Raw genomic sequence first — 16,179 nt, 5'->3', positions numbered from 1 at the left:
ATCCAGAATGTCTTGATAATCTTGAGATTTCATTTTACCTTGCGCAACTTCAAGACACCCTGTGCCAGATGGAGCAAAGCAGCCCCAAAACAGACCTGAGCCTCCTCCATGTTTCACAGTAGGGACAGTGTTCTTTTGGTTGTATGCTTCATTTTTGAGTCCACAAACGTAGAGCTGATGTGCCTTACCAAAAAGCTCCAGTTTTGTCTCATCTGTCCAAAGGACATTTTCCTAGAAGCTTTGTGGCTTGTCAACATGCATTTTCCAGTCTTGCTTTTTTATGATTTCCTTTCACCAGTGGTGTCCTCCTTGGTCGTCTCCCATTAAGTCCACTCTGGCTCAAACAACGACGAATGGTGCGATCTGACACTGATGTACCTTGATCTAGGAGTTCACCTTTAATGTCTTTGGAGGTTGTTCTGGGCTCTATGGATACAGTTCCAACTATTCGTCTCCTCCATTTGTCATCAATTTTTCTCTTCTGGCCACGTCCAGGGAGGTTGGCTACTGTCCCGTGGGTCTTAAACTTCTGAATAATATGTGCCACTGTTGTCACAGGAACTTCAAGCTGCTTAGAGATGGTTTTATAGCCTTTACCTTTATGATGATTGTCTAGAATCTTGTTTCTAATGTCCTGGGACAATTCTCTCCTTCGCTTTTTGTTGTCCAAGTTCAGTGTGGTACACACCTTTTCACCAAACAGCAACAGCAACAGAGACTATTTGTCTCTGTGGTGCAGCGGTAGGGCGGCATGATCGTAAGATTACAGGTTCGATTCCCGCCTTGCACGCCCATAAGTTGAAGTGTCCTTGGGCAAGACACTGAACCCCACCTTGCCTGTGTTTGGCAGCGGAGCGGCCACCAGTGTGTGAATGTGTGTGTGACTGGGTCTGTGACTGTAAAGTGCTTTGTCCTTGTAGGTAGAAAAGCGCTATGTAAGTATACGCCTTTACCCATTTAAATAGGCAGACTGACTGATAATGGGTTTGAAAACAGCTGTGATGTCAATTAATGGACATACCTGAGTTCATCATGACCCCTGGGCAATTAGTTCTCAGTCTTTTATGGAGATACCGTCATTTTTGTCCAGCCCTATTTCATTAGTTTTTTTTTTAATCATTCTGTTACTCAAAATCCCAAAAGTAATGGCTGATTTTGATTATTTAATTTAAATAAATAAATAAATTTTAATTTATTGTTACTTTTGAAGGTTTCAAGTAATTTCATAGAGCATTGTGGACTTTCTTTCTTTAACTGAGTGGTACCACTGTAAATTTGTCTGGAACAATGTTTTTCAACCAGTGTGCTATGGAAAATTACTAATTTTCACTGATTTTAAAAACATTTACCATTCACAAAATATCAGCTCAGCGTTCATCAAAAAAGGCTGAACTGTGGCTAGTGATCCATACGGATCGTAGATCATCCATGCACCCCTTGTAGCTTCCCGAGTGATCCAGTGTCAAACAATGTAAAAAGTGAATAAAATAATTAAATTTGGAGACTTGAGCCTGTCCTGGATCCGCAAAACTGTTTTTCACTACATCCCCATGATTCCTTGGGTTAATGTGACAGTGTCTCTTACTGTGCTACTGTTAAATGTCATAAAGCACAAAAACGCAAACAACTGTTCTAAACAGTTTGCAAATATTCCTTGGTGATAGCAGAGGTAAATTTTTAAGTTTTCCTTCAAAGTTTGTGGTGTAGCACAAAGGAACCATTGGCAACCAGTTATTCCAGTGTTTGGCCCAAGTTATCTTTCTGACTGCTGGTTTCTAATAATGTCTGTATTAAAGGACAAATTCTATTTAAGACTTCAAGTGCTTTTGAAAAATTTCAAGTTAAGTTTAAACATAACTACGGTAATAACAAAATAAAAGCACGAGGATTAAATTGAAGTTGCCAACAGACAGATGTAACTAAGATGAAACTATTTAATCACCCCAAAATAAAATATTTTTGTTGAAGCTATATTTCAGAATTAGGAAAAAGAAAAACTAACATGGAGTGCCACAATCAAGTGTCTGGAATAATGTACAGGAACATTATTCCTGTAAGCTATACTGGCAGGGATGCCAGTATAGCTTAGTCAGTTTGTTAGTTCATTTTAGTATTTTTCTATTGAACTCTTTGTATTCGTGATCCTTTTGATTTCATGTTTTACTTCGAAGCCCATCGAGACGACTGTTGTTGTGATTTTGGGCTATACAAATAAAATTGAATTGAATTGAATTGAACATGTGTGCAGAATATGGACTGGAAACCCTAAGGTCAAAATGGAAAACACCCCCGAAGGTCGTAGAGACTGAAAGGGCAAAGACCCTGTGGTCCTGTGGGACTTCCAGATCCAGACCGATAATGGTTATGCTGAACCAACCAGACATTGTAGTGGTGGACAAAGAACAGAGGAAAGCCGTTGTGGTGGATGTGGCAGTGCCAAGCGATGGGAAGAAGAAGGAACATGAGAAACTGGAGAAATACCAGGGACTCAGAGAAGAACTGGAGAAAGCATGGAAAGTGAAGGTGACAGTGGTGGCTGTGGTAATTGGAGCACTTGGGGCAGTAACCCCGAAGCTGGAGGAGTGGCTACATTAGATACCTGGAAAGACTTCAGACCTCTCAGTCCAGAAAAGCGCAGTGCTCGGAACGGTCTAAGATACTGCGCAGGACCCCCAAGTTCCCAGGCCTCTGGTAGAGGACCCGAGCTTGTGTGATATATATATATACACAATGTTGCTCTTTTTTGTGTAAAATTGATCAACCATGCTGTGATTATATATTCGCTCAAAAACTACAGTTGCTCTTACACAAACATTAAAATATACTTTATATAAAAAAGAAATCACTGTTTAGAAAGAATATATTATTGTTTTAATATTTTAGGTTAAATTTTATTTAAACTGGAGGTAAGAACAATTACCAGGGCAAATTTTCAACCAATTTAGTAAAATAATTATTTCTGGAAACTATTACAACTTTTATTGCTACTCTTCGGACAACATGCTTCAACCTCAAGCTTTATGTGCCTCAGCTATTGGAAAACATGTGCAAGGTCGTGGAGGCAAGATGCATCAATACAATCTACAGTTTCTCTATACACTGTAAATTGTAATAGCTTTCCTGACTCACATATACTTAGTTAACTTTACTCATTAATATAAAATACATACTTCTTACTAGGTTTTGTTGAGTTACAGTCAATTGCAGGTTGAAAATAACAATTTACTTAATTGTTTGAGTGCCGCTTACTTGAAACAAGCAAGTACCAACAAAGGATGCAATGACGTTATCACACCAGTGAGAGGCAGCAGTGCAATAAAGCGTACCTAATGTGCAGAAAAAAAACGAAGAAAAAGAAGCGGCACTGCAAGAGCATGCGTACTATCTCGGCGCCAATTCTCCAGATGTGGAAAGACGTTGACAGGCCACCTACGTTTTTATCCGGAGCTTCGTTACTTTTTTGAAAGAAAAAGAATAATAATAAGGTAAGTTATCAAGCATACAACATTTGAGTGAATGTTTTTTACTATTACTGTCTGTTGCTAATTGTTGCTGAGCTCCTTAATGTGTAACAGTTACCAAATAATTTTGATTTTATTCAGATCTTGAAGAAGATGGTTTGGGCTTTTTTTTAATTTTCATTTAAAAAATACGCTACACCATGGCGCTGCACCACGGCGGGGCGGCCGTTCGTGCAGCGGTCGTGGTGCAGCGGTAGGGCGGCCATTGTAAGATTGCAGGTACGATTCCCGCCTTGCACGCCCATGTGTCGAAGTGTCATTGGGCAAGACACTGAACCCCACCTGGCCTCTGGTGGGAGGTTGGCGCCAGTTTTCGGCAGCGGAGCCGCCAACAGTGTGTGAATGTGTGTGTGCATGGGTGAATGGGACTGTGACTGAGCGCTTTGGGCCTTCGAAAGAGGGTAGAAAGCGCTATAATACGCCATTTACCATTTTACCTTTTTTTTTTTTTTTTACATATAAAACTATCAGGTACCACAACGGTTCCTGGATTGATTAAAAATTTGTTTTAATTGTTCCAAATACAATTATGGTTTTCTATTTTACCATTTTCCCTGATGCATTCCCATCTGTTGGCATTGGTTTATAAATGATTAACGTTACAAAGCTGTTGAAATGGCGACATTTACTGTTATATGTAACAGTTTATGCAGAGATGACGTTTGTGATTATTTTTGATATTTTTTGTGATTTAACATTAACATTATACTATTGTTTTAAATTCAGTAAATTAAGAATATAATACAAGCACTGTAAAATGTTTGATATACTGAGCCGTCTTCTAAAATAAGAAACATAGTAATGTTAAAAGTGAGTTAAACTAAGAAATGTTAATATCACATGAAAGTTTTCTTTTACGATATTTGTTTGTACTGGCACAACATTACTGAAAGTTATCAGAGGAAACCCTGTTTCAAAATGATCTGTACTGAAGTCACACATGCATATTTATAGAACTGTGTATTTAAAGGTATATTTTCTGTAATGCTTGCAAAATATGTACATATCAAGGAATGTGTCTTTAATTTTGTAAAGCAGAACCTGTTAATTAAATTTTGTTCTTTTTTTTTAGAAGAAGTCCTTCTGGCAGCTGCCTCCTGATTGGTCTTCAACAAACAGGTCTTGATACACTGGTGAGGACTTTATATTTTGTTAATATTTTGTTGACTAAACCAACTTAAAATATTTGTCCACCTCACATAATCTCTTGCAGATGCAGTGGAACTGTAAGCACTGTGTTTTTTCTGCAAACAAAAGAGGACTTTTGTTAAAACATTATCGTCTAAAACATGGAGGCTTCACTCGACAACAGCCAATACCATGTCTTCATATGGATTGCTTATGCTCTTTCAAGTCTTTTAACGCACTCAAAGTGCACTTATCTTTTTGGCACTCTCAATCAGACAGACAAACAAGTGAACCCAAAGTTGCGTTTCACTGCCAGTTATGCGAGTATGTGCGTCCCTGCACTGAATCTGAGTTTTTCACTCATTTACGCAGTCATTTAAAACTTAAACAAAGTGTTTCATGCCCATATGAAGGCTGTCAGTTTGAGAGTAATATATATTCAACATTTAATGCTCACAAAAGCAGAGTACACAGTGGGAGTTCTACAACCCAATTTAAAGGTCCAATACTTTCAAACATTGAACAATTAGATCAACTGACTGAAGTGGCTGAAGAGGTGCCTTTACAGGATGACAATTGTGTAAATGAGTCTGTAGATGACATGCAGGACTTAGATATTCAGTTAGAACGTAACCTGGCTTCATTATTTTTGAAAATGCAAGCAATCCTGCATATATCTGAAAGCGCTGCACAAGAAGTAATCCAGCAGATTAATCAGATTCAAATGCTTTCAGAGCCATTACTACAAAATGCTGTCCAGAAAATTATCAGTCATCACTGTAGTGATGTGGATAATTCCATAGTAAGTGACATTGTTAGTGTAGTGTCACAAAGTAATGTCCTGCTGAAATTTACCAGTGCAGAAGGATCCCTGTCAACAGCTAGCAGAAGAGCATCTTATATGCTGCGAGAATTTCCAGTCGTCATGCCAGTTGAGTTTGCTCTTGATAAAGATCACTCATTTGTTTATGTCCCCATACTGAAAATGTTGAAGACATTGCTCAACAATAAGGACATTTTGGATAAGGTGCTGCACGCAGAGGGGATTTCACCCGAAGGATACCACTCATTCAGAGACGGCTCTCATTTCAAAGAAAATATTCTTTTGAATGTAGAAGAATGTAGGATTGCCCTTGGTCTATACATTGATGACTTTGAAGTTGCTAATCCAATTGGAACCTCCAAGAAAAAACACAAACTATGTGCCATATATTGGGTACTTGCAAATCTTGATTCCAAGTATCGGTCGGCTCTTCACTCCATCCAACTTGCACTTTTGTGCAAAGTTCACACTGTAAAAGAGCATAGCTATCATGAAGTTCTTCGTCCTCTCATTCAGGACATTGCAACTCTTGAGGAAAGTGGTGTGTATGTTGAACGATTAGCAGAAAGTGTTAAAGGCACTGTACTTTATGTGGCAGCGGACAACTTGGGGGCTCACTCTTTGGCAGGATTCCATGAGAGTTTTGCAGCAGATTATTTTTGTCGGTTTTGTATGTGTAAACAACATGACATTCAGGATAAGGAGGTCAGATCTGGTCTACTTCAGCCAAGGACAAGAGAGAACCATGAAAAACATGTGCACGAGGTTTCCCGTGACCATCTTATGGCAAAACATCATGGCGTAAAAAGAGGATGTCCACTATCTGAAAAATTGACACACTTTCACGTGGTGAACGGTTTCCCACCTGACATTCTTCATGATTTTTTGGAGGGTTTAGTACCAGTAGAATTGTCACTGTGCCTTAAGGATTTGATTGCCAAAAAATATATTTCTTTGGAGTCTTTGAATAGGGCTATTAGGCAGTTCCCTTACACATTTTCTGATAAAGCTGACAAACCACAGATCATTCCAAAAACTTCCTTCTCTAGGGGAACTACTGGGGGAAATGGTCATGAAAATTGGTCTCTGCTGAGGCTGCTTCCATTGATGATAGGCCATAACATCCCTGAAGGAGACCAATCATGGGAGATAATGATGCTTCTTAAAGATACACTGGAGTTGGTAATGTCAGCACACTTTACGGAAGAGTTAATACACGTCTTGGACTGCAAAATCTCAGAACATCGTGAGTTAGTTCAGAAAACTTTTCCAAACTACAGACTTCGTCCCAAACATCATTTCATTGAACACTATCCTCAAATGATACAAATCTTTGGCCCTCTAGTAGATGTGTGGACAATGAGGTTTGAAGGGAAGCACAAATTTTTCAAGAAAGTTGTGCATGACACATGCAATTTCAAGAATGTAGCACATAGCTTAGCTGTAAGACACCAGAAAATGATGGCCTTCCATTTGGATTCCTCAACATTCTTCAAGCCTCTTTTGGAAATTGATAAAGTGAGATCAGTTATGGTCACATCTTTCCCTGAGAATGTTCAGAGCTCACTGCATCAGCAAAATGGCAAGCAATCTGCAGTGCTGGTTGCATCATCTGCATGTGTTCATGGTGTAAAATACTGTGCAGATATGATTGTCTCTGTTGGCAGTTGCTCAGGTCTTCCAGAGTTTAGACAAATAACACACATTGTGGTTATCAACACAGAAATTATGTTGGTCTGCAGGATTTTGAGCTCCTGGTACATTGAACATTTGCGTTCTTATGAATTGTGCTATGGTGGGGCAGGGTGTCTTACAGTGACCCATCTGTCTGAGCTTAATGATGTTTTCCCCTTATCTGCCTAACAAGTAAAAGGCAATGTGTATGTGACCCTGAAACGTTTCATTCTGTGCTGAATGAAAATGTATCAAATGGCCACTAAAGAGAATTTCTTTTTTTTCTTATATTTTTTAAGAACAATGGAAAGCTATAAAGTAAGACTCATCCTAACTGAACAGGACATAAGGAAGTTGTCACTGGATGCAAAACCCAAAAATGTTGAGGAGCTGAAGATAAAAATCAAAGAAAAATGTGATCTGCAGTATGATTTCAATGTGATGTATGAAGATTCAGACTTTGACAATGCCTTCTGCAACCTTGAAGACATAGGTGACCTACCAGCTTCAAGAGCTACAGTGAAGGTAATCCCATTGTTGGTTACCGCCTCAACCACCAGCATGTCTGATGACTCCTGTGTTTCCAACGATACAGTGATTATGCCCACAGACAGCTCATCTACAAGACACAATCCATGGCCAGAGATTTTTGAGATTCCAGATTTTTCTGTCGATGTAGAATTCAGACTCAGACAGTCTAATCTTCAATATCTACGAGACCAGACGTACCTCAGTGTAACAAGAGACATGAAGCATAGCATTTTAGAAAAGCTTGCTGAAACTATTTACAAGTTTGATGCGTATCCGAATAATGAGCGTATTAATTCTGTGGCACTAGCACTCATTAACAAACATCCCTGCCTTAAGGAGCAAGGTTCACCGGATGGGTGCTCTAGCTGGAAGCACAGCTTAAAATTCAAAATGGGAAACTATCGGACTAAACTAAGAAAAGCAGGATGTGTGGAGGTTGGTGTAAACGGAGGCAAAACAGGTGGCCCGGGAATGGCAGCAAAAGGACTGAAAAGGCCAAAAAGGTCTGAGGTAAATTACTTACCAGAACACCCTGAGGGACAGAATGGAGACAGCCTAGAGGCTGTGAGACAGCTTCTGGTTGAAGAAATGAGGAAAGTGAACCCTAGTGGAACTTTCATTGCATCAAAGATGGACCTGACCTTCTCAATGCGAAGACATGAGATTGTGGATGCAGAAACTCCAGTGAAAACATTGATGGAGCGGTGGCCAGCACTTTTTACTGAGAGACAAGTAAGTACTTATTCATATTCCTTTTTCGACCATGAGAAACTGCATTCTGTTTAGGTTTGTCTTTAGAATTGACCTGTAGCCCTGACCAAACATTAACAAATGTCCACACTGTCTCAACCCTCAATTTTTTTCTTTTTTTGTTGCATGTGTAGGTGTTTGCAGAGTTTAACAGGATAGTCACCACAGATCTGCATAGTAACTTTTATGGTGCTGTGGATCGCTACACACCACGCTTTGTCACAATCTTCAAGTCCAAGAAAGGGACCGTTGGAGAGAAATTGGATGAGCTTATGCAGCAAATGAATACAGGGGTGAGTTTACTGCAGCCTTAATTTTGTTTATTATTCTGTGACAGAATTAATATAAATAATGACAGAATTTAAATCTTTGGGTGAAGTAAGCTAATTTATTTTTATTGTAGCTGTAAAGTTTCATGATCTTGAACTTGATCTCTTTTTTTTTTTCATGTACTTCTAGAAAGAAGCAGATGTGACAGCAATGCGCACTCTTGTGCTCCGGGGCTTACCTATCCTGCTTGGTGATGATGCCAGTAACTTCTACAATACCTGCAATGTAAGTTCTCATTGTAAAAAAAATTTAAAAGGGTTACTTCTTCCAAAAAATAAAAATCGTCATCAATTGCACTTCTGGGCTCCGAGAGTTGTTTGACCAAAAAATCATACAGCATTTCTTTAAAAAAATAATAAAGGTACCCTTTTACTAACTTTTGACTGGTAGTTTATTTGCTGCACTTTTACTGAGACAACACTTAAGATTAATCTTGATTACATCCTATGAGTGAAGTAAAAAGACAAAGGCTTCAAAATGTGGCAATTCAGTGTAAGCTAGAAGGGTGATCAGAGAATATAAATCAGGAAAACTTTACCTTTATTTTCATAGCATTTATACAATATAAAAGTAAGTTCACAGTGCATTAACTAATGTTAACAAGATTTTAATAAAGTATTTGTGTGTAAATGTGTATTATATTTGTAAGGATATTAAACAATCAATGTCAATTAAGTAAAAAATAAAATATTGAAAAGTCCATGAAACAATTGATCTTATGTCTGGTAACAATTGTGACCAGTAGTAGAACACAGTGGGTCTTGGTCTATGGTGTTAAAGCATTTGCAAATTCACAAACCTCCAGCAATTAATTTAAGACTGTTAAATAGAAGGACAAAATAGCATTCATGCAGCATTGCAGCACAAATGATCAAATAAAATGATGAAAAAAGGACAAATTCTAGGAAAATGCAAGGTAATTATTATCAACTTTATAATAAACTTAAATAAATAACAAGATAGATAGATAGATAGATATGATGTAAAACTGTGGATTTTCACGTTTCCCTGTTGTAATATTTGTACTGTTTGGTTTTATTCAGGCATGTGAGGTTGATGGCTGGCCACAAGTGTCCATTGGGGTGCTGACTGTTATTGATGAAGAAGAACCTCTCATTCCAAATAAACTGTACCTTGACCCAGTGTCTACTGCAGTCATTGTGGAGGGAGGTATAGTACTGGATAATCTGCAGAATCTGCCTCAGGCAATTTGCATCTTGTTTGGTCTGTCTTATGCTTTAAATTTGGAGTACCCAAAAGGCATGATCAACACTTTCAACTTCATTCAGAAAGTGATGCTTGGTTTGGGACAGAACAAACTGCCACCAAAACTACAATCTCTGAAAAATCTCCTGTTGAGCTGAGATGTAATCAAATGTGAAAGAGTGAAAATTGACATTTGATTTAAGAAAAAATGTTCTTTGATTAAAAAAAAAAGTTCTGACAGTGGAATAAGAGTAGTTGATAGAAGAAAAAAAAGGAAAACTAAGTCACTTGTTTAAAATTGTCAGCCCATTGGTTCTTGAGCAAGTTATGAGGCTGCCAGTGTAATCGATGTTTGTCAGAGACATTGCTTTTGGCACTCGTCAACTCGTTGGTTAAATCAAGTTTGGTCTCTGAAATGTTGTTGATTTAAAGTTGTTAAGATTCAAGGTATGGCCCATTTACTTAGATTTTATATACATTTATTTAGATTTTTGTACTGTAAAATATTTTTGTTTTAAACATTTTAAAAACCTGACTATTTGCATTAATTTTTACCCCAGTGCAAACTTGTGTGTACCATCCTTGTGTCAGTTGTTAAGAAAAATAAATATATTTACCTTTGAATTGTATCATTGCCTTTTAATTTATTTGTCCAGTTGCAAAATTTATATTTGAAAAATTGTGAAACTATTCTCTGTGATTTATAATAGATGATTGTTAGCACTTAAGTTATTTGAGTAACGCTTGCTTGGTTTTTTTAAGGCAATCGGTTTGCATGGTTTTAACAAGTAAACTGGATTGCCTTTGAAGTAAAGTAAACTCGGTAATTCCAAGTTGTCTGCAGAATACATCAACTTAGTACAACTTGCATAAATAAGTTAGGAATACTCACGAAGTGAATTTTACTTGAAATTATTTAGTTGTTTAAAATAGTAATTCTGAGTAGTCTATACTAAGACAAGTACATCTAAAGTAAATGATTAAGTAGACCATACAAATTTGTTTTAAGTTACTGGAACTCTCTTGTAAGTGTACAATACTAGACAGGCAATTGTAAGTTCTACATACTATTCCTATTTCACCTTACTTGGTTTTTTCAAGGCAATCGGTTTGCATGCTTTTTTTAAGTAAGGTTTACTTATTGGATTTTACAGTGTAGTTTTCTCATTTTTGGTTGTTGGTGTGCCTTGTGATTTTTGTCAAAGAAAGTGTACCGTGGCTCAAAAAGGTTAAAAAACACTGGTCTAGAACTGAGTTAACCCTTGTGCTATCTTAGATGACCCCACCCTTACATTGACGTGTTCTCCCTACCATGACAAAGGTGGAAATATTTAATGTAATCCATGGACACCAGTGAAGATCACGAATCATTGAAGAAAAAAGGTTCAGCGCACTGTCTAGTGGGTCTAGATGGCCCCGATCCCAATGTTAAAATGCCTAGGATAGCACAAGGGTTACAGAGAATAAATAAATAAATGCTTCCATGAACAGCATCTTGACGTTGCCCTCCTAAATTGTTGACAAAAGTGAGTGGGAGAGTTTGTGGTTCTGATGGACCTGAACCCCGCCCAGAATGTACCCCTCTTTTTGCTCAATGACAGCTGGGAAAGACTTAATTCAGCACTTGGGTGTCTGAGAAAAGGATGAAGTGGGATAGGTGGGTTTTGAGCACCAATCAAGCTAATGCATCTAGGTCAGGGGTCGGGAACCATAAACACCACATATTTTTAAATGTAATTTCCAAAGAGCCATAAAATATTGAAGTGTCCCTTTCCCACACCGAGGCACGGAGACTCTTTTAGGGTTCTTTATTCTGGTTACTGTAGACCGCAACAAACGCCGTACAATTAATTCTGCAACTCCTCAATTTCTCCCGCTGACACGAGAGCGCTTCTCCCAACTTCATATTCCCCTGCTCCCGCTTCAGCCCTCCCATTTCCCTTATTTGGCCCATAGCTGAACCCCATTGGTCCAAACTACCTAACAACAGGCTGAGCAACAGAACTGAGAGCCAAACAGATCTCTGCATGTCATGCATAAGTCTGTGGATTCTTTTGATTAACATTTTTATGCTGTTGCTAATAAATGATGAGTATTTCTTACCATTATTACGACTTCTGGTGCTGGATGGTGGTTTTGCTGATGGTCTAGTCTGGTTTATACGTTGTGAGTTTCTGCTTCATGCAGGTGTTGAGACTTTATTCGTGATTGTAGGTTGGTATGAATGTTCTGTAGATGTGAGACAGACTGCTCACATGCAGACATGGAGCCAAACACACACTCACACGCTGCAGTATGTGACAGGCAGCGTGTTTTAAGTTTTGACAATCCCTGCGCGGTTCACCTTGCTGCCTGTGCCCACAAACCCCCCAACCCCACCCTCTGCTTTCTTCCTCACACATCCCGTCTCTGCAACTGCGCGCTGTTTCTCAGAGACGGGAGCGCGCAGTTTTGGGCACAGCAGTTCACAGGTTTCAAGCTGGTACAAACTCTGTGAAATAATAGATAATAGTAAACTGATAGTGCTTGAAGATTTTTTTCTCTCCAACCACCGCTACTACTGCGTGCCCCCCCTGGCATCGCATCGCACCCCGGAAGGACTGGTCTAATGAAGAAAAAAAAAGTATAATTAAGGATTTGTCTGTGACCCAAATGTGAACATCAAAAGAGCCATATATGGTTCCCGACCCCTGATCTAGGTGGAAGAATATCTGCTGTTTCCTGTTTATGACAGTCACAGTTTATTGGAATTGCTCATAACAAATACTATTTATTTAGGATTTTTATAGCTTATAAAGCAACTAATATTTTGCATTTATAAATATGCATGATGATCAAAGTCATGTAGCATTCCCTACTTGACTGCGTGCAGCAGTGAGCGTTTGTTTAATGGCGTAAAGTTTATTAATTGGATTTCGTTGGCTTGAACCGTAAAATAGTGCACCTCAGGCTTTAGGAAAACCCTTAAATTTTTTTTTCCAAACTTTATTTGTTTTATGCAGAAATTGTACAAAATGTCCATCAAATCACAGACATCAGTCGAAATAAAAGTACTTTTGCACAATCTTCTTTTTTTTTAAGTTAAATAAAAATAAAAAACTGAAAAAACAAAAACACCAAAAATCAAGAGAAAAATAATAAAAAAATAAAATAAAAAAGAGAAACACAAAACCACACCAACCCTCTCTATTAAAGCTTTAGAAAATATAATAGATTCCAACAATTGTAACTTAACACATGCCCAGATTTCTCAGAAGAGTAAATTAAAATAAGCAAGAAGTAAACCAATCCATGAGGTAGAATCAGACAAAAGGGAGCCCCCAGAAGAAGTGACTTAGTCTGGAAAAGAATAGAATTGTATTTGCTGTGTCGTTTGGAATAATGGACGCCACCTTTGTTCAAATTGATCAGAGAACCCATTCAATGTCATTCTTATCTTTTCCAACTTGATGAAGTAGTGATGTGGAGTGTGGTGATTTCCACTTTAACAGAATTACTGTCCTTGCAAGAAGAGTCATAAAGGCGAGGGAGTCCTTTTGAGATTTTGATAGGGAAGGTGGCCCTGTAAAAATTCCAAATAAGGCATTCAGAGGGTTTGGGCTCACGTTCCTTTCAATAACGCGTGATATCACTGAAAAAACTTCAGTCCAATAACCCAGGAGCTTGGGGCAAAGCCAGAACGTATGAATAAGGTTTCCTGGAAATTGGTGGCATCTATCACATGCTGGAGAAACATTAGGGAATATTTTAGATGAATGGAATTTTGTAAAATAAACGCGATGGACCAGTTTGCACTGCATAAGACCGTGTCTCGCGCATATTGAAGATTTGTGTACTCTCATGAGAATCTGAGACCATACGCTGTCAGAGAAAGTTTCTCCTAGATCATCTTCCCAAAGAGCTTTTATCGTGTCCAGAGTTTTCGACCGGATAGCTGATATCTGATTGTAAATAAGAGAAATGGACCCTTTCAAAGAAGAAGAAGAAGGCAAGAGCAAAGAATCCATGGTCGAGGTTTCAGATAAATTAGGAAATGAAGGAAAAGTACTATTAACAAAACTGCGGGCTTGTAAATATCTGAAAAAATGTTGCTTTGGGAGGGAGAATCTTTCTGATAATTGTTGGAAAGAGGCAAAAACATCGTCAATGAACAGATCTTTAAAGGTCCGTAAACCAAGATCGGCCCATTTTAAGAAGACGTCAACAGGAGATGGCGTAAAGAAAGGATTAGCTGCTTAAGGGGCATTATGTGAATAGATTTGTATTCCAAAAAAACGCTTAAATTGAGTCAGAATCTTAAGAGATGTTTTAATTATATAATTCTTAGAATATTCTCTTAGTGAGAAATGTATAGGAGAATTTAACAGCGCATTGAAAGACACTGGCTTTACCGAGTTCAACTCCATGGTTAACCAGTCTAAGGTGGGAGAAGCTCTGGATTGTAACCAATATTTAAAAATTCTTATGTTGGATGCCCAATAGTAATACCTAAAATTAGGCAGGGCCATTCCTCCAAGCACTTTGGGCCTCTGTAAATAGTGCTTTGACAGTCGTGAATTTTTTTTATCCCAAAGAAATTCAGACACAGGAGAATCAACTTGGGACGAAAAAGGAACTAGTCAAAAAAATAGGTAAGCACTGAAACAGATACAGAAAGCGAGGCAATATGTTCATCTTGACACAATTAATGCGTGCTACTAAAGACAACTTAAGCAAAGACCAGCGTTCAAAATCTTCTTTCGTTTTTGACAAAAGAGGGATAAAGTTTGCTCTAAATAAGTCTTGTGGTTTTTTTGTCACTTGAACTCCAAGATGTAAAAAGCTGTCATTTGCCACTTTAAAAGGGAAATTTTGCAGGGAAGATGCATTAATACGCAAGTTCAGGGGGAAAATGTCACTTTTGCTCAAATTAAGTTTATATCCTGATAGCTTCCTAAAATCAGATAGCAGACTCAATATCACAGGTATTGACCGGTTGATGTCAGAAACATAGAGAAGTAGGTCATCTGCATACATTGAGACCTTTGCCTCCACCCCATATCGATGCACTCCTCTAATGTTCAAGTTATTGCGAATAGCAATAGCCAAGGGTTCTATCGCTAGAGCAAACAAAAGTGTACTTAGAGGACAGCCCTGTCTGGTTGAACAGTGAAGTGTAAAGTAAGTGGACTGAGTGCTATTGGTTCTAATGGCAGCCAATGGATTAGCATATAAAAGTTTGATCCAGCATAAGGAGTTATCTCCCAAACTTAATCTCCTTACTGTATGAAATAGATAAGCCCACTCTACTCTATCAAAAGCCTTTTCGGCGTCTAACGATATTATGGCTTCCTGTGTGTTGCTGTTTGAGTTATTATACATTATATTAAAGAGTCTCCTCAAGTTGGAGAAAGAATGTCTATTGCGGATAAACCCAGTCTGATCAGGGTTGATGATTTTAGGGTAAGATTGTTTCCAGTCGGATGGAAAGAATTTTTGATAAGATTTTGAAGTCCACATTTAGCAGGCTTATGGGTTGGTAGGAGGAGCAAGAGAGGGGGTCTTTTTCCTTCTTCAAAATCAGAGAAATAATGGCTTGATTAAGTGTCTGAGGTAGCATCCCCTCAGAGTATGCCTCATTATACATGTCTAATAACAACGGAGCTAACTTATCTATGAACTTCTTATGAAACTCTGAAGGATAGCCATCAGGGCCTGGACATTTACCTGCTTGGAGAGACAGAATTGCAGTGCTAATTTCTGACAATGAAATGGTCCTGCCCAAAGTATTGGCATCTTCCTGATCGACGGTAGAAATTTTCAATGTTGAAAAAAAATAGTCAAGATCCCCATCTGTTGGTGTAGCTTCAGACGTGTATAATGTTTCATAAAATTCTTTAAAGGTTTGGTTAATCTGAGAGGGCTCTGTAGTAACACCCCAAGGGGTCTGAATTTTTGAAATTTGCCGCAATGCTGAGACCTGTCTAATTTGGTGTGCCAAAAGTTTGCTTGCTTTATCTCCATGCTCAAAAAACTGCACTCTAACAAATGATTCATGGGGTTAGTATGTAGAACTTAAATAAAACAACATTTTAAGCAAAACTGTTTAAGTTTGCTTGATAAAGTTATAATAGTAAGTTGTTAACTTATTTAAAGAAGTAAGTTGAACTTAAAATGTTTTAAAGTTGTAAAAACTTTATATTTTGCGAATTTTTAACCATAAATTTTGTGTTCACT

General features: G+C 38.1%; 1 protein-coding gene across 3 annotated transcripts; it reads left to right on the top strand.

Moving 5' to 3' along the window:
* Nucleotides 1-3,134: 3,134 nt before the first annotated feature.
* Nucleotides 3,135-10,565, top strand: LOC101164885. Of its 3 annotated transcripts, none has more exons than XM_023959060.1 (6): nucleotides 3,135-3,485; nucleotides 4,597-4,654; nucleotides 7,446-8,409; nucleotides 8,562-8,720; nucleotides 8,887-8,982; nucleotides 9,801-10,565. In XM_023959060.1, the coding sequence occupies exons 3-6, from the start codon at nucleotides 7,450-7,452 to the stop codon at nucleotides 10,119-10,121; spliced, it is 1,536 nt and encodes a 511-aa protein (XP_023814828.1). In that variant the 5' UTR covers nucleotides 3,135-3,485; nucleotides 4,597-4,654; nucleotides 7,446-7,449; the 3' UTR covers nucleotides 10,122-10,565. The 3 variants fall into 3 exon arrangements, with proteins under 3 accessions (XP_023814828.1, XP_023814827.1, XP_023814826.1); XM_023959059.1 differs by having other exon boundaries at nucleotides 4,594-4,654; XM_023959058.1 differs by lacking the exons at nucleotides 3,135-3,485; nucleotides 4,597-4,654 and having other exon boundaries at nucleotides 7,345-8,409.
* The last annotated feature ends 5,614 nt before the right edge of the window (nucleotides 10,566-16,179 follow it).

The sequence above is a fragment of the Oryzias latipes genome, chromosome 1 (assembly GCF_002234675.1).
Source record: "Oryzias latipes chromosome 1, ASM223467v1".
NCBI classification, from domain to species: Eukaryota; Metazoa; Chordata; class Actinopteri; order Beloniformes; family Adrianichthyidae; genus Oryzias; species Oryzias latipes.
This window is presented reverse-complemented; position numbering and strand designations above follow the sequence as displayed.